The sequence below is a fragment of the Sinocyclocheilus rhinocerous genome, unplaced genomic scaffold, assembly GCF_001515625.1.
Source record: "Sinocyclocheilus rhinocerous isolate Xijiao unplaced genomic scaffold, SAMN03320098_v1.1 scaffold357, whole genome shotgun sequence".
In the NCBI taxonomy this organism is placed as follows: domain Eukaryota; kingdom Metazoa; phylum Chordata; class Actinopteri; order Cypriniformes; family Cyprinidae; genus Sinocyclocheilus; species Sinocyclocheilus rhinocerous.
In genome coordinates this window covers 1,018,821-1,037,424 of record NW_015649568.1, presented here as the reverse complement: position 1 = coordinate 1,037,424, position 18,604 = coordinate 1,018,821, and the positions used below count along the sequence as shown (strand labels likewise).

At 39.3% G+C, this 18,604-nt stretch overlaps 1 protein-coding gene across 1 annotated transcript in view; it reads left to right on the top strand.

The window, feature by feature from the left end:
• The window catches only part of LOC107710683 (thyrotropin-releasing hormone-degrading ectoenzyme-like), a 114,971-nt gene that overhangs the window by 55,336 nt on the left and 41,031 nt on the right, over positions 1–18,604 (top strand). The window contains exons 6-8 of the mRNA XM_016515516.1: positions 2,529–2,666; positions 4,139–4,204; positions 11,828–11,893. Coding sequence (XP_016371002.1) covers positions 2,529–2,666; positions 4,139–4,204; positions 11,828–11,893 — 270 coding nt within the window. The remainder of the gene's footprint in view (positions 1–2,528; positions 2,667–4,138; positions 4,205–11,827; positions 11,894–18,604) is intronic.

Sequence of the window (18,604 nt, the reverse complement as noted above, 5' to 3'; positions counted from 1 at the left end):
CTTTTGATGGGCTTTTCCATGACCGTTGGTATGGGCTCTCCCGCTATACAGAACCTGTCATTAGTAAGTCGGCCTTTAACAATGGAGATGCTGCAAGATTTTTCGGATTTAATCTCCATTTGTGACCATCTGATGTTTTCCTGGAGCTTATCCAGCAGCCACTTAGTACATGCTTTAGTCATTGTGATGGTAGTCATATCATCCATGTATGCCCTGATTGGAGGGAGCTGCAACCCATTTTTCAAATGTTTCCCTCCAACCACCCAATTATGATCTCTATTGCCATAGTGAATACCAGTGGAGAGATGGCCTTATGTCCATCTGGTGCTCTGGCAGTTGAATTGGTGGCATGTCTTCTGGAATGGAGATTGACATGTGCCTCTGATTGTCAGAATAAGTCTTCCTCAGGTGTTCCTCAAGATCTGCTATAGGTACTTTAAGGGTACTGGTTTTCTCCTTGCTAAAGAGACTACTGACGAACTTGTAAGGATCTCTACAGAAGGCAGTCCTGGTTTGTTCCTTCTTTCATTGCTTTCTTAAGCTTACTGCTCTTCGTAGCGTTGCAAGGCAATGTTTGATATCACCCTGTAGTACCTCTAGGCCTGTCCTTTCTTCTTCAGTGGCCTTCTTCCACTGTTTTCTCAGGCTCCTCCTTTCTTTCACATGTTTGTCAACTTCTTGTTGTCTCCTGGACTTCGACTGGCCTCCCAGCACCTTCTGTGACCTCGGCCTCTCGTTTTTCACTCCAAACCTTTGTGCCTCATAAGTGTAAATAATCTCCCCCATCTTCTCCAGTTTCCTTTCTACATCTCCTTTCAGGCCTTTTAGCAGCTGAACGAGATCTGTGTCAATGGTTGCCCACTCGTTGTGGGAGGATTTAGGCCAAAGTATCTGAGGCCTCCTTCCATCCATCTTCCTTTCTACTGCTGGGTAGTACCTCTAGGCCTGTCCTTTCTTCTTCAGTGGCCTTCTTCCACTGTTTTCTCAGGCTCCTCCTTTCTTTCACATGTTTGTCAACTTCTTGTTGTCTCCTGGACTTCGACTGGCCTCCCAGCACCTTCTGTGACCTCGGCCTCTCGTTTTTCACTCCAAACCTTTGTGCCTCATAAGTGTAAATAATCTCCCCCATCTTCTCCAGTTTCCTTTCTACATCTCCTTTCAGGCCTTCTAGCAGCTGAACGAGATCTGTGTCAATGGTTGCCCACTCATTGTGGCAGAATTTAGGCCAAAGTATCCTCCTTCCATCCATCTTCCTTTCTACTGCTGGCTGTGGCTGGGTGGCTTCTGGGTTAATCAGTGGGGGTAAGTTTGTGCCTGGTTGGGGTTTGTCTGGGGTTCTGATACCCTGTGGACTGTGGTGTTTGTCCCGCCACTGGACTTCACCCGACTGATTTGCCCTACCTCTGAGGTAGTATTGGTCAATGCGAGGCCCCTCACTAAGCTCTCTCAGGCACTTCTTCCTGCCCTGATGGATTTTAAGACCCTTCTCTGATGTTATCTTCGCCCAGCCGCAGATGCATCTCTGTAGTTTTTGTCCTGTCAGTCCTATTGTTCCAACCTCTGTTGTGCTGTTCTCCTGACTCATTGTCATTTACGTTCCTAAGTCTGTCACCGTGTGGTCTGTCCATAAGTCATCTTGCGCCCCCGCTCTCGCAGACTCCAGGGGTATTCTTCTTCTTGTGGTTTTCATAGCCAAAGTTGGGTGGACCCTCTGCACTATGTAGTGACGGATCCTGCTGGAATGGGTAGCTAACCCATGCCAGCCCCGATGGGGTCTATTCCTCCTGTCAGCAGTCTTTCCTAGCTGTCACTAGGCCTTTTCCTGGTTGTCAGCTGCCCTTTCACAGCAGTCACTGGATTAACCAGGTAGTATAGTTTGCATGATAGGACTAGGTGTTATGATCCCAATATTCAGCACCATTTAGCCACACCATAGAACATTTTCTCCTTTGCTGTGAGCAGAACACAGTTCAGACTTCCTCAAAATAGGAAATAACCTAGTATCAGAGTAACATCTTCTTCATGTGCTCCAGAACGACTGACTGTATTTGAGATTGTGACTCTCTGCTGATCCACAGACAAAGTGAATGATGAGGGTCTTTTTCATCTGACCCAAAACTTCTACCTGTCTTTATACTGAATCCTACAGAGAGATACATTTGATCAGAGCAGAGAGACAGTGAGACCCTCTGCACAAATCAAACACACACATACACACACACACACACACAAACACACACACACACACTAGCTCATGTAGCAGCAGCGTTTCTCTCATGAGTGTCGTGTTGGCTCTTGTGTGTCGGCAGTGAATGTTCATCGCATCAGTGGGTTGTGGGAAGCTGCAGCAGATATAAAGATGTGAGAAATATGAGCTGAGTTTTCCCATAACCACTTTCTAATTTCATTTATAGAGCAGCTCAAAGTGATTTTTACTTATGAAAATAAAACCGAGGCTTTTATGTGACACACTTATGTGTTTGACACTGTAAAAAAGAATAAAGTCTCTTTCTGTCTGTCATCCACAGGAGAAGCAGAGGTTTCTGACTGATGTTCTTCATGAGGTGATGTTACTGGACGGTTTGGCCAGTTCTCATCCAATCTCTCAGGAAGTGTTTGAAGCCACAGACATCGACAGAGTGTTTGACTGGATTGCGTATAAGAAGGTAAGAGAAGCTCATCAGCTCCTACAGGAAATTATTATAAACCTTTGCTATTGAGCAGAACTGAATGAACTGGTTTATACTCAAAATTGAACATAAATAAATCTCAATGAAATTCCACATTTCACTTCTCTTTCATATGAGCAGCCAGCAGAAGAGAAACAATGACTTTGTAAAAAAGCAGTATCGTCGGTGTAAATCAGTCTTTTATTTATGTCAGGACTTCACTTCACCGCTAAACTTGATCTTTTATTAAGTCCAGTAAACACCTCCTTTTGCTCGTTATTTTTCCCAGCTAAAGACTTCTCTGCATTGTTATAAGCCTCTTCACATACACAAGAAAACAGTTTAATTAAAAGCTTTGTTGAGGACTGAAACTGTAACACTGTGAGATTGTAAGGTTTTGTGTCGTCTGGGGACTTTAGTGGCACAGTAAACATTTCATCTCAGACCAGACGACATCTAATTACCTCTTTCTCACCGGAACAGACTTTAAATAACTCCTGCGCCCAAATATATCCTCTCATCCTGAACATCTGAAAGCCATTAAAGGCACAAAGAGAAGTAAAGAAATTTTTTTTGTCCTCTATCAGAGTTCAAATGCAGATAAAATCTTCCATTCACTGAAGATTTGAGTTTCTGCTTCAACTCTCTCTCCAGCTGTCAATCAGCACAAAGCCGGTTTCTGATTGGCTTTTGCTGTTCCGCAGGCCCCTCCCTCTGTTCCCTGCAGGCTCTGTGGTGTTATGAACTCTGTCAGTCACACTGCAGTGATCCTGACACCCAGCTGTCCCTCATCACTTCCCCCTCACACTCTGGGGAGAGAGGGGAAGTAGATGCTGTCAAATGAGCATGTCAAAGTCACTCAAAGTCAAAAAGATACAAATTTATGAAACTGCAGAAAACAGCAGGATGAGTTTCATGGAGTTCTTCTTTAGACAAACCTTAAAAAAAACAAAAGAACACCTGCTAGAAAAAGAGCAGGGACATAATAAATTATTAAATTAAATATTTTAATTAAATATTGTTTAACTTTTCTGATATGTGCAAGCATATTAAAATAAAATAAAATAAAATAAAATAAAATAAAATTAAATTAAATTAAATTAAATAAAATAAAATTAAATTAAATTTAATTTAATTTAATTTAAAAAGTCAAATTAAATTCAGTGCTGATAACTAAAACTGTTAAAAATAAATTATAAAATAAAAAAACATTACAATAAAATACATTTTAGATGAGGACTTAATAAACGTAAACAAAAACAATAATTATACTAAAACTGAAATAAAAAGAAAGAAATTAAAGCTAAACAGAAATACTAATACAACTATTAAAAATTACTATAATACACAACATATTAATAAATACTACAATAGTATATAAATAACACTGCATAAATTCAGTTTAACATAAATGCAGGTGTAAATGTGCAGCTTTTATTGAATGTGTGTGTTTTCTGGTGTGTCTGCAGGGAGCCGCGCTGATCCGTATGCTGGCTAACGTCATGGGACAGCCGCTATTCCAGAGAGGCCTCAATGTAAGTCAATAGTTTTCTTTCATCTTCTCTCTTTGTGGTCACAGATGATTTCACACGCATGTACATCTTACTCCTAATGTGTTATGAATATGTTTAACACTTACTGTTACTATTTAACACTTGAATATCTCAGCGAATGTTCAGTTCTCAAGCCCCCTCAGGCTGTTCTGAGTATCTCGTATGTTTTTGCTACGAGCGTTTGGGAGATTATGCATCTGTGTCGGTTTACACTTGTTTCTTATCTTTAGAGCTACAACAGCTTGTTGTCATGCCGCGCGCTGCCATCATGCTTGAGGTGAAAGCATCACAATCAGTCAAGTGATTAAACGTGTTCATGACAGAAATGAATTTCATATCTGAAACATTCACAATCAGAAGTTTCAGAATCATTCTCTGTGTTAAATCGGTGTACAGAAACGCATCCACTGCATTAAAGCACATATATCTGATATTATATAGACGTGTTGATTCCGTATGCTGGCTAACGTCATGGGACAGCCGCTATTCCAGAGAGGTCTCAATGTAAGTCAATAGTTTTCTTTCATCTTTTCTCTTTGTGGTCACAGATGATTTTTGTTGTTGTGCTTTAATGTTGCTATCAGTGGCTGGAAGCGCAATCAGGTCATGTTTTCTGCAGAGCTACACATTTAATGCTTCATTTACAGATTTAACATCTGCACATGCAAGCTTTATATCATAGTGCAAACACATGTAAGACCAGTAGACTAACGTGTTTAATGCACATGTATGTGTCCATTTATCTTCAACTGGCTATAACTGTAATTAGTGTGTTTGGTTTTGTGTAATATATACTATAATAAACCTGTGGTATTATTAGCAACATCAATATACTTAATGCAGCAGCAATAAAATGTGCAGTTCTGTCTGAATCTTGGTTAATTAATTGTTTCTTGATTATTATAAAAAAAAAAATTTACAGTAAAATAATTGTGATTAATCTCTGAGCATTATGTAGAAAGCAGAAAGAAGTACATTTTATTATTATTATTATTATTATTATTATTATTATTGTTTTTGTTGTTGTTGATTATTTATTTTAGTTATATTCAGCAGTAATCTTAAATAAAAATATTATATTTTGTCATGTGTTTATTCATTCATTCATTCATTCATTTATAAATTCTAAAATTTTGTGTACATTCCTAAATTAAACATTTATTTATTTATTTTATCCGAAAATGTCATTGTATTAATCAGCAATACTTTTAAATCAAATTTCTTTTCATTCATTCATTCATTCAATCAGTTTGCTAATTAGTTTTATTTTCTCTTTTTTTCCATGCGATAATCACAGTTCTTCCTTAATGCTCAGTATAGTGTCTTATGAACTCCTAACCGCTCTAGATCTGAAAGTATTTAAGAGGAGAAATGCAACCTTACACATCTGCTAGTGATCCAGCTCTCCTCTTTCATCTGCTGTCTGTCTTTCTCTGTTCACTGAAGCTCATTTCATTCTCTCTCTCTGTGTGTCTTTTGCTCTGTGTGGCATCTCTTCTCCTCCTCGTGTTTCTGCAAAATTGAAGCAGCAGACAGTCGTGAATGCTGAACAATTCAAAAGCAGCGGTCGGGCTTTAGTCTCGCCCGGACCACCATTAACCATTCCTCCCTCTCTCTCTCTCTCTCTCTCGCTCTGTGAGGATGAGGATGAGGATGAGGGCGTCTGCATTGGTAAATGGTGGATGGGCTGGTGAAGCAGGTGGATGAATGTCTCTTATAAAAGAATAGAGGGAGTCATAAATGAGGTCTGAATGGGTTCTAGGGCTCATAGAGCTGACTGGAGTGATGAAGCGCTCCCGCCTCATTTACACACACTGCCCATCGCTTTTAAAACCACTTTCAGATGGATCATATTATGGGATGTAGGAAATATTCATTCTGGCTGGAAATGTGCAAAGCTTGACCTATGAATAGCAGAGAAAAAGTGCGCTCCTGCCCCGGAGAAATCAAATTCAGTGTTACAGTCCATCTTCATCCTCTGGATGTGATTTGGAACCAGGGGATTGGGTACTTCACAGTCCTGTTGGTCTGCTCTCAGCGGGTTCCTGACTTGGAGAATGGCAGTCCGTGAGATTCCCCGCAAATGTTGTGTGCTAATAATTCGTTTTGAACAGAGATGGAATAGCCAGATACTCCTCGATTCAGTTTCCCAACATTCTAGAACAAAGAGAAGATCCATTTTCCCATCTTCCCACTGGCTCGGCTGTTCTGCCTCATTCTTACTGTTTTCTGTCTCTCTTATGGGAGCTTTCAGTATCTCTGTCTGTCTCTGTGTGATTGATGGGAAGAATAGGTAAACACAGCACCTCACCAAACAATCTATACCTTCATTGCCTCAAAATTACTTTCATATGCAAGAAAATTGTAGACATATTTCTTCTTGTATTACTTTTGAGGGAACTCATTCAGCTGGATGAATAATGAATTATTTATGATCTGCTTTGACTGTTGTGGTGAAGGCTCTTGCAGAAAACTTGTGTTTTGGCTCTGGGGGATTTACATATCAAAAGCGATCAATCTTTTGTCTCCCTTTGAAAGTAATTTGGCTTTGCAGAATCAGAAACCAAAACGTGATGTGGTTATAAATGTGGTTATAATATCTGATGAAGGAACGTTCAGGATGTTATTCTGTCCTGAAGAGCGTCAGAGGAGTAACTAGCCATTACTAATTAGAGTAAATTAATTACATACACAACCATCCCACTGGAATATGTTGAGTTATGAAATTAGTCTTTAGATCTGTTCCAAGCTGTCTATCTAGACAGATTTTCAGAATCACAAGTACACACTTCGACATCAAGGCTTTTCCAAAAGGCAGATAGCAGCATTCTAAATAAAATAACATATTTTGACTAAAAACAGCCCCAGGATGCATTGAAACATTGAAAAAGAGTCATACAAAATTTTAATTTTAATTAAATATTGTCTCCAAATAAAAATATGTCTGTGCTATGTATTACTTTTCTTATTACAGCATCAAATTAGTTATGCTAACACAAGTCTCTATTGTAATTGACTAACAGTTAATTAGAGAATTAGAGAAACACTATACACACACTATGTAAAACATTTAAAATCAATCATATGAGGTTCACTTTAGGTTAGGATGCAGCCTTTCAACATATATAGATGTTTTAAGTATACAGACAGTAGACAGCTGTTAAAGCATATGCTTTTGCTGTCTATGTGTGTCTCGCTGTAAGTGTGCCTATGTGTGTCTCTCTGGTCACTAAACAGAGGTGGGTAACAACACAGTCATTAAAATACACACTTTTAGACCAAGCAGACTGGAAAATGTCAACACCAACATAAAATGGCTCTGGGCGGTCCCTCACTGCTATGCAAATGAGCAGAAGGCTATTTCTTACTGCAACATTCAAATTCAAATTTTATCCGCATTTAGACCTGCTGAAAGAGATTAGACAATGGTTAAATACAGAATTTATAACTCATTATAGAACAGATATATATATATATATATATATATATATATATATATATATGTATTAGAGATGCACTCTCTGCTGATATCGATAGCCGATTATTCAGAATGATATCTACTGATACTGATGCCGATACGATAGTTTGATTTTCTTAAGGAGAAAAATCTCACCTAAATGATGCTGTTAACTACACAGGGAACCCTATCATTTGGTTCATTACTATAATAATAAAGGTTACAATTAAACACAGAGCTATTATTTTCAACTCTATTATTTAGATATCATAATTACGCTCAAATAAAAAATGTAATATCTGTTTACAACTCATTTGCATATAGTCTTCATAATATACCTGTCTTCATGCCAGATCAAACATATAAATAATTATAAGTAAAAAAAGCTCCTCTTTAGTGTTGTTTTATAGCTAACTAATGAACTGTGAACAGTGGATAACTTTGCTGAGGTGAATGCCACGTTAAGTGACATACTGTTCACAATCTATTTTATTGGCATCTTTCCGTGGTTTGAGCGATTACATAAGACATGATACATTTTGGTAAGCTATAATGTATCTTTCAACATACCTTCTGATGTCCATTCATGTTTATTTTGCGCTATAACTTATTAAAGTGGAAGAGACTCACGCTCTGCACTGCTGCTTGAACTGAGGTGCTACACCAATCTGTCATGTCACATTTAAAATGTCACATGTCACACAAAATGGCATTCTTTGTTTGAATTTCATGATAAAATGTACAGGATTTGAAAGCTGAGTCTTTGTTTCTTATAATAAGTAACAAACCTAGTAAATAAAGCACAAACCTCTTTGCGATTATTGGATGGGAGGCGCGCTACAAATAATGTTTGGTCAAGAGAAAAACTTCATATCTGGCAACCCTGGCTTGAACTCAGGTCAAATAGAGCCTGCTTTACTGTCACTATTTTTAACTGTTAATGGTGCCACGTTAATTTTGACAGCCCTCAATTCAACAGAGATTTTCTTCACAGTATGAGTTGCAGTCTGACACGATTTTCCGCACACACACACACACACACACAGGGTTTGAAATGAACTTTTTCACTCACCAGCCAATTTGCTGGTGAGTGACACACACACACACACACACACACACACACACACACAAAAACGTGAAATAAACCAGATTAACAACGTCACAGCTTCATCTAAATTTATTTATTATTAAATCTGAATTTCATTTTATTCAAGGGTATCTGCAGGATTTTTAAAATACAATTTAAGACTTTTTAAGACCTGCACAAATAAAATTAAAACCATATATACAGTTCAGTTACAGGTTCACAAGCAAAAAGTTTTATAAAATGATAAACTTCACATTTCAGCCTTTAAACCATTTTTAAGAAAAGGGGATAAGTCAAAAGTATCAATTATTACATTAAATTAAACAATTATTACCAATAAATTATTATTTTAATTTAATAACATAAAAATATATCTTAATGTCTTAATTGTTTAGATTTTTAAATTGTTTAGATTTTTTAAATGCATTAGCATTAGCGTCTTGTCGATCCACCAGTTCACATTTACAACACATTTACACATTTAGTGTTTGCTGCGTAAAAATATGGGTTGATTTTCGCAGTGGTTTGAACAAAAACAGCAGACTGGCTTACTAAAAATGCAAATTCATCCTCTGCCAGTAGGAGTGGTAGCAGTTTTTGGAGCAGTAGCAGTTTCCCTGGTAAAGGCTGTACACAAAGCAGCAGAGCAGCTGACTTTGAAACGTTCAGCGCTCATATTTATTCAGTGAAATCATAGCCTTTTGAAGTTTAATCACATTAAGCTATATCACAATTCTTGTCTTTCCGTCCCCAAATTTAAGACCTCTTGAAATCATAATTAAGACTTGTACAATTTAAGACTTTTTTATGGCCTTACATTTGATATAACTACATTTAAAATGATGGTGGGATCAAAGTGCATGATATCAGGAGAGGTGGACAGTAAGAAAATCAAAGAGTGATCTTCAGTCATTTTTCGAGTCTTCGCTATTGCTTCAATGCAAAGGAAACCAGCACACCGTTATTTGTTGCGTAGTGAAGGGTATGTTCAAGTAAGCTAGGCATGCGCAGATAATGCGCAATTAGGCTGCATTTAATATATCAGCTTATTTTTACTATAACAGCTGAGTGTTGTGTGCGGGAGTTAATTTCAAACCCTGTATATACAGTATATATATATATATATATATATATATATATATCCTCTTGCTGTGGCAGTCAGCAGAACACATCAGTGTCAAAATAATGGCAACACACTGTGACGGCCCTATCAGAGGCGAGATTGACCACATGGTCACTTTGCTTCAGGGCAATAACTGATGGAGGAGAGAGAGAGGAAGAGGAATTGCTCTGGTTTAAAACAGATTCATCAGGATGGCAACATGAATCTGGTTCTGCTCCAGACTCAAATCCCAGACTCTCAGAGAGCTCAGCAGATCATGTAGAGAGATGGAGGCCAGCTGATCTGGGTCTCGCTTTCAGGATCCCAGACCTCTCAGCATGACGCATGTTCACATTTCAACAAGTGTCACATTTGATTTGATTCATGAAGCAAAGGCTGAAATAATTGCCTTATTAAAGGAATAGCCTATACCAAAATGAAAACACGCCCATGGTCCGGTCACACTCATGTCTTTAGTTATTCACTTAAAATCTTCCCCTCTCTAAGATGTCAGTGAAGCTTTTGCACATTCTAACCTGCTGCAACACAATAAACACAAGAGCAAGAGAAGTTTGTCTGCAGTCTCTCCTCATTTAATGGTGTTGAGTGCTGGTATCATCATTTAAAACGGTGAAAAACTGACCTTATTGGTCTGTTTATCACACAAAGATAGCTCATGACCTCGGAAGAATTTAAATATATCAATGTAGAATACTTTTATGATACTTTTTTGTCTTTGTGAAGTTGACAGCCACTGATTTGATATTGCATGTTTTTGGTGTTGAAAAGAGCAGCCTGGACATTCTGCAAAATATCTCCATTTGCGTTCTACAGAAGAAACTTTTTAGATAATTATCCATTTAAAACACAGTATAAAGTAAGTTAGAAACCAGTTCGTTGTATGTCACATGCAGAGGGCATGCCGTTTTTTGTCAGCTTGTTCTCTCGACTCCAGCAACAGGAAGCGGATTACAGTTGACGGGTTTATTGCTCACGGTCACTCAAGAGTTATCGAGGAATCTTGTATACAGCAGGGAAAAGGCTTTCCACCAGATGTTCTTATCAGATGAATGTAAATGTGCTCTCCAGTATCAGACTCCTTCTTCATGTCACCCACCACCTGTATCACTGAGACTGCAGGGCCAAACAGACACTGATAATGTAGCGTTTTCCGTTTAACAGATTAAAGTCTGTTAGCAGTGAAATGAACACCCACCGGTGTCTTAGCTTCAATAATACACCACAATACAGATATTACATCCACTTTTCTATGTACATTTGTCTGTGTTTGATGTCGAGGCACTTTTGTTATGCACTTTGCTGAGTCTGAGGTATTTCCTTTCTTTGCAAAACTCACTTATAATTCTATATTTATAAATACTTGTTATTAATAAATGTTCCATTAAAAAGTATGTTTACCAAATATTTCCATGCTTTTTTGGCATGTACTATGGTAATAGCAGATAAATGGTACATGGGAAGTAACTTGGAGTGACATGTCAATACAACTACTATATGGTGTATGAATTTAATTATTATATACTATTACAGTACTTTTTTTCCAAGAGTATTTAAGTTTTTACTCATGGAATAAATCTAATGTTTTCTCCTGTTAATTTTTCAAAACTTTATTTTAATGTGAACAATTTGACCATCTTTTATGTCTTGAAAGAAACTCCTGTAAAATCATATTGCTGATTTGTATGTTACTCATGACACGCTGATGCAGCATCGACTCGAACAGCATAATCAGCCTCTAATTGGCCTCCTTATGGTCCTCCTTGAGCTGACAGCCAATCACACCTAAACATCTGCTGCTAATTTGCATATATTCAGCTTGAACTGAGAGGATTAGTAATGTTATTGTTTGGGCTTATTTGGTTTCCCAAGTTCACCGTTCCTGTACAAGTCCAATTTATTTCTCTTCCAATAATGATCTCCGTCTCTGTCTGTTTGCAGGATTACTTGATGACGCACATGTACGGGAACGCGGCGAGAGATGACTTGTGGAACAAATTCTCTGAGGTGAGATTTTCTGGGTGTGAGACCTCCATACACGAGCAGGAATCAGTGCTGGGGTCAGTCAGTGTTGAGCAGCGAGTGAAAGTGTGTGTTCAGCCTACTAAAATTCACCCAGTGCATCTCCTGCAGGCAGGTGTTCAGAGATTCATGCGCTGCATATAGGCCAGAGGCCATTATATAACTGCATATCATCAGCGGTGCACAAATTTATGCCAATACACCACCTACTCACATCAACACATAAGGGTTTTATGGAACTGCCACATGGGAAAGAGTTTGATATGGAGGCTGGGTTGTGTTTGATCTGCTTTTACACTTGAGGTTGCACTTAGAATGGAAACGCTTTCTACAGGGGAAGGTCACTATTGATGCAGACATCTGATCACTGAAACCTGCTAAATGCAAATGTTCACAGATACTGATAATGAAGGCTTGCTGCTGCTGATTCTGATGATTTTAATTAACTTATAAATTACTTGAATCTTAACAGACCCGATTAGTGAAGTGCCACATAATTGCAGACAAGCCTGATGAGTCTCTCAGATTAAACATGAGCATCTGCCCTTCAGCTCAGGTGTAGCCAAGAATAACCCAAGAAAAGTCTAAAAATAATCTTCTGCTGAAGGAAAGTTGACCTATTTAGATGCCTCAAAATACAGTTTTTATTAAGTTTGGCATGAGCGCCCATCTCCTGACAGAAACACTGATCCACTGCTTCAGTTTCTCTGTCTTTTAGTAGTACCATAGAGGGTTTAGCAACCATATTGTTCGTGGCAGACTTTATTTCCCATAATTCCTTCAGTTCAGTTACTGGAACAACAAATGCTGCAATGCTAATGCAAAGTTCTTACATTAAATGATAATAAAACCTGTTTAACAAGACTATTTAAAGTATCTTTTCTTTTTTATAATAGCACACATATGCAAAACAAATGCTAGCATTACCCTCTTGTTTCTTCATAAGCCATATTCTTATAATCAGCAGAACGCCTTCATGGATGGAGGTAACAAGATTACAAATCTAACTGATGAAATGCAGCGTAAGACATACTTGTTCAGATAACAATATGAATTGAAGCTGGACACGTGGTGCTACAGGATGCTAATATGTTAGCTCACCTGCACAGTACAGTTATTAAAGGGTTAGTTCACCCAAAAATTAAAATTCTGTCATTAATGACTCACCCTTGTAGGATATCAGACCGAATCAGACAATCTAAGATTTGGTCAAACATGGCTGAAACCTGAGGAGCCCAAAGGCTCCTGCATCAGCACCACACGCATGCATCGCGCTGCTCACATGTGCAGCTTTGGCCAATAATGAGCCGGCGTTCGGACGTAGAACACAGAAGCCTTTTACTGCGTTAACCGCGTAAGGATAATGACAGGGAAGAGATTGCTGAATAAAGTTATTATTTTTGTTTTGTTTTTGTGCACAAAAAGTATTCTCGTCGCTTCATAAAATTATTGTAGAACCACTGTAGTCACGTCGACTGTTTTAATGACGTATTTAGTACCTTTTATGAATCTTGAAAGTTTGGGTGGCGTTGCTGTCAATGGAGGCCTCTCTGAGCCATCGGATTTGATCAAAAATATCTTAATTTGTGTTCTGAAGATGAACGAAGGTCTTAGTGGTATGGAACGACATGAGGGTGAGTCATTAATGACAGAATTTTCATTTTTAAAGACTTGATTTAAAACCATAACTATCTAATGTGTAAGACTGAAGCTTTTTAAGAGGCACACGAGGAAATAAAAAATTATGAATTAAAACACTTAAATAAGAGCGTGAGGATCTGCTAGCCACTGTGAAGTAAACGGTTGTAGCCAACAGCCATAATCACAGTCAAGTTAAGCGTTGGGTTCAAGTCATCAGCTAACAGCACGGAGATGTGCTTTTAAAGTCAGAAAAGTCCTCTCTCGCTCATCTCACAAGGTGTCATGACTTTAATGAGATTACTTTCAAGCGTAATCTCAAAGTTATTATGGTTTGTAATGGAACAGCAGGACATTTAGCAGCTATCAGCGTCGTATGAAGTGTTTTGTCATTCACATTACTCTCCAGAATACCAGCTAATGAGCGCTTCTTCATTTTCTCTTTCAAAACAGAATGTATTTAAAGGTGAATTGATGTGAAGGGGCCGGACCTGGACCTCTGTATCCTCTCAGTGGCCATGTTTGTCAGACACTGATGAATATAGCTACATTAACAGTGCGTGACAGCCCATCATCTAATGAATACTGATATGCGCTGTGTTCATTAGCTATTCATGAAATCCAATTTGCTGCAATAATCTGGCAGTGTTTAGAGCTCACAAAGCCCTTTGTCAAGCTCACGACCCATCGCCGGACCGGCCTTCATTTCCTTTAATTATATCCACCAGGGCAAAGGTACAGTAGGTTCCTGAAAGCCGTCCTATAGAAAATGATTCATAATGTAGGAACATCAACTGCCGTCATCAGCCTCTGCAGAGCCTCTTCTGTATTCACACAGTAAACAAAGCATGAGTCATTGACAGCTGTGAGCAGTCGTCCATTGCACTTGTCATTTTCTATATAATATCCCAGACACTAATTAATAAAAGTCATCATCTCGTATTAGTTTAGTTAGTCTCAGATTTTAATTCTCATAATGGTCAGACTTATCTGCTATAAGCAAGAGTGTCCCAGCTACACTGGAGAAGGGAACATCAGGTTGATGTTTGCAGAATACAAGAGAGCCTGACAGAGCACTTTTGTTTCTGCCACCACACTCCCCTTCCAAACCCACGGGTCTCCACAACACACTGACTCTGTGCTGCTGCAGAAGCACTGTAAATCTCCACCGGTTTACAACCAGATTCATACAAAATTACCGATTGGCCCCTGCAGCTCTTTAGGATTTAATGTATGGAAATGAAAAAAATATATATATACCTGTGGAGCCAGTGATGTTTGTTCTGTAGTAGGGGAAGTCGTGGCCTAATGGTTAGAGAGTCGGACTCGTAACCCAAAGGTTGCGGGTTCGAGTCTCGTACCGGCAGGGATTGTAGGTGGGGGTAGTGAATGTACAGCGCTCTCTCCCACCTTCAATACCACGACTCGCAGCAAAAATGGCTGCCCACTGCTCCGGGTGTGTGTTCACAGTGCGTGTGTGTTCACAGTGTGTGTGTGTGTGTTCACTGCTGTGTGTGTGCACTTTGGATGGGTTAAATGCAGAGCACTAATTCTGAGTATGGGTCACCATACTTGGCCACATGTCACGTCACTTTCACTTTCACTTTCACTTTCTGTTCCAAAAGCAATAGTAAGCTGCCTCACTGTCACTACAGTCACAGACTGCATCAGGATTCATTTCAGCATCAGAAATGAAACCTCAAAATACTGACTTTGCACAGGCAGCGCTACACACAATCTTCATAAGAAGTGCAGGGAAATTCAACTTGATTGATACCATTAGAGGTTGACTTAAGTGCAGGGGTGGGCAAACTCTTCCATGCCACTTTCCTTCAGAGTTTAGCTCCAACCCTAATCAAACACACCTGAACCAGCTAATCATTGTCTTCAAGACTACTAGAAGGCTATAGGCAGGTGAGTCATATCAGGGTTGGATCAAATCTCTGCAGGAAAGTGGCCTGGAAGGGCCAAGTTTGCCCATCACTGCTTAAGTGCAACCGGTTCTGCTCAGCCCACTCTAAGCAGGGCTCAAACCAGCGACAAGGTGTTTCCAGTGTTTTGCAGTCACCTACGTTACATTATTTTTAAATGGATACAGCAGATCAAGGTGAAAAGAAGATAAAGCATGAAAAGGTTCCTCATACATACAGAGAGCTTTTGAAAACAATTTATACAGAAAACTGCCAGTTGTCCACCGTTATAGTAAAATTTTCAAAGAATATGGAGGAACCATGTACGCAGTATATTTCCCTCAGGGACAAAACTCCCTTTCCTCATTAATGAGCAGTGAGATCCAATTTTATGTTTTACTTCTTTAAAATAGGAGGAGCAGCTTCCTCTGAAGAAATCAGAATTATAAATCTAGCTCTGCTCCTTTACAAGCGTGCTCTCATATAGAGAGATTAGATAACTGGAAATTGCCTTGTGATGTGCAAAACGTATGCAGTTTAAGAGAACTGGGAAGTTTAATCACCTTCAATTCAAAAGAGTTTTTAATTAAAGACCTGGATGAGTTTTTATTTACATCCATTTTATTTTTGAAAGACAACGAAAACTTGAATCAGTTCAGATATGTGCAATTAAAGACCAGTGTTAATTTTGACAGGCATTTTTGATTTAGTCTTATAGTCTTTATCTTGGGACGAAAATGCTTGATAGACTTAGTCACATTTTAGTCATTTGTGTCTTTCATAGTTTTAGTCGATGAAAAGTCATTGCATATTCCGTCTTACAAGGGGATGTCATAAAAGAGCTAATGGCAATGGTAGAATCACAGCACTCTGGGAAACTGTTATGAACGTTGCAGGGTACGGAATGATGGCATATTATAGACAGATTTCATCGCCAGATCATTGACAATGCCTGTGCTGTACTGAACAAAACATTGCCAGAGCTTAAGACAGGTTTTGCAGGAAGGAACAACTGGCCTGTTCATATTTTTGCATGACATACAATCTTTAACATATATCAAAGAACCATTTTCTTGGGTTCCTTTTGACTATGTATGGTTCTTGTGCTGACTAGGGTCACAAAAAAGTTACTGATGTTACACTATATGTCATTCTGGTCAGCATATTGGTGGAAAAAAAAGAAAACTGAAGCTCTCTTGGGTTCTTTGAAGCATCAGTTTGTGTAGAACGTACTATGGCTCAACTAGCCTATGTAGGTTTCAGTGTTAATTTTGACAGGCATTTTTGATTTAGTCTTAGTCTTTATCTTGAGACAAAAATGCTTAATAGTCTTAGTCACATTTTAGTCATTTGAGTCTTTCATAGTTTTAGTCGACGAAAAGTCATACTTTTAGTCATTACTTTTAGTCATTACTTTTAGTCAAACTGCAGTTACCAACATTTATTTTGCTAGCTATTTTATATGTAGTCTTCAAACAAAAATAGTCATTAATTCTTCTCTCTTTAGACCAAATAAATTAAGCTTATGAGAAAAGAAATTTGAATCAAGGATTGAATTTGGAAAAACTTGAATAAATGATGACAATTTTCATTTTTGGGTGAACTATCCCTTTAACAGTAGTGAAAAGGGAGCAACTTATAAAAATTATAGTTGTTCATATATATATATATATATATATTTATTATAATTTATAATTTTTGAAAAAGAAGCAGAATAGGGGCACGCTGGCCCAGAGTCAGTGGGTGTTATATCTGAGTCGGCTGACAGACTCAAATCACAACAGGGGCAGAGGTTTATCGCAGCTGTCTGGCTCAGTTTCGGCTGAGGAGGCGAGCGCATTTTTCTTAGAGAATTGAAACTGCTGGGGCTCATGGCCTCGATAGCAGTAACAAGGCTTGGTCTTCTCTTTATGCGTGGGTTCCGGTGCTGGGCACTGTATACCGAGCGACATTTAAAACAGACATGTGTCGATAGCGCCTTTCAGGCACTGATCCCCTGTGGGAAACCCCAATCTGTTGACAGAGGGAATCCCCAGGGTTACGCCATATCTAGTAGTGACAACAAATGCATCACTCACGATATGGACGAGGAACTCTGTAAGAGGAGAGTGGTCGACAGCGCTGTAAGAGCGTCAAATAAATGTTTTGGAGTAGTTCTCCTGGTGCTGAGACACTTGGCCCAGTAGGGCAAACGTGTTAGTCAGAATGAGAAATACAACATGTGGTGTCGTATATAATTGGTGGGAGCGTTTGCTCTCTTCCCCTGCTACAATTGGCATGACCGCTTTGGATATGGGGCAGACCTGCGGTCCCCCATGGAGTGATGTTTGCACTAATGGCGCAAATCTGGGATCAGGTTTCACAGAACCGGTGTTGATCTTTTTGCGTCTGCAGAAAACACGTGCCGCCCGCTGTTTTCTTGATTATGGACAGCTTCACTTGGGTGGATGCTTTGTCGCTTGTATAGTCCAGAACCCTGCTGTACGCATTCCCGCTGAGGGAATTGATACAGTCCCCCCTGTACAGGGTGCGGGGTCTGTCACTGATTTTGGTGGCTTCTCGCTGGCCAGCGAATACATGGCATGCAAGCATTATGACATTGCTTTTTAAGGACACAGAGGTGTCTTTTTCCCTATGCAATGACCTGCTGTCCCAGGCAGGAGGCAGACTCTGCACCCTCGGCTGGAACTGTGGTTTCTAGGGCCTGCCCGTTGAGAGGGAAAACTTCCACATTTTGCTCCGTCTCCCGCACGTTAGAGCATACGCATTTCAAGGTACTTCTTTGGCCATAAGTGCAGAAAGACGTGTTCAGCGAATACACACTTTCTAGTTGACTTTGTTTCCAAGCGCTCAAGTCACTTGCATGTGTGCAAAAATTTTACTGCACACAGACAATGTGCGTGGACGTCCGTGGACGCCCTCCTGTTGACAAGGTTTATGTCGCACGGAAGGTGCGTGGAACGCGGGCGGCCGAAGTACTTAGGGCAGGGATCCTCAAATCTGGCCCACGAGATCCACTTTCCTGCAGAGTTTAGCTCTAACCCTAATCAAACACACCTGAGCATGCTAATCAATGTCTTCGGAATCATTAGAAAATCACAGGTAGGTGACTTTGATCAGGGTTGGAGCTAAACTCTGCAGCGCATTG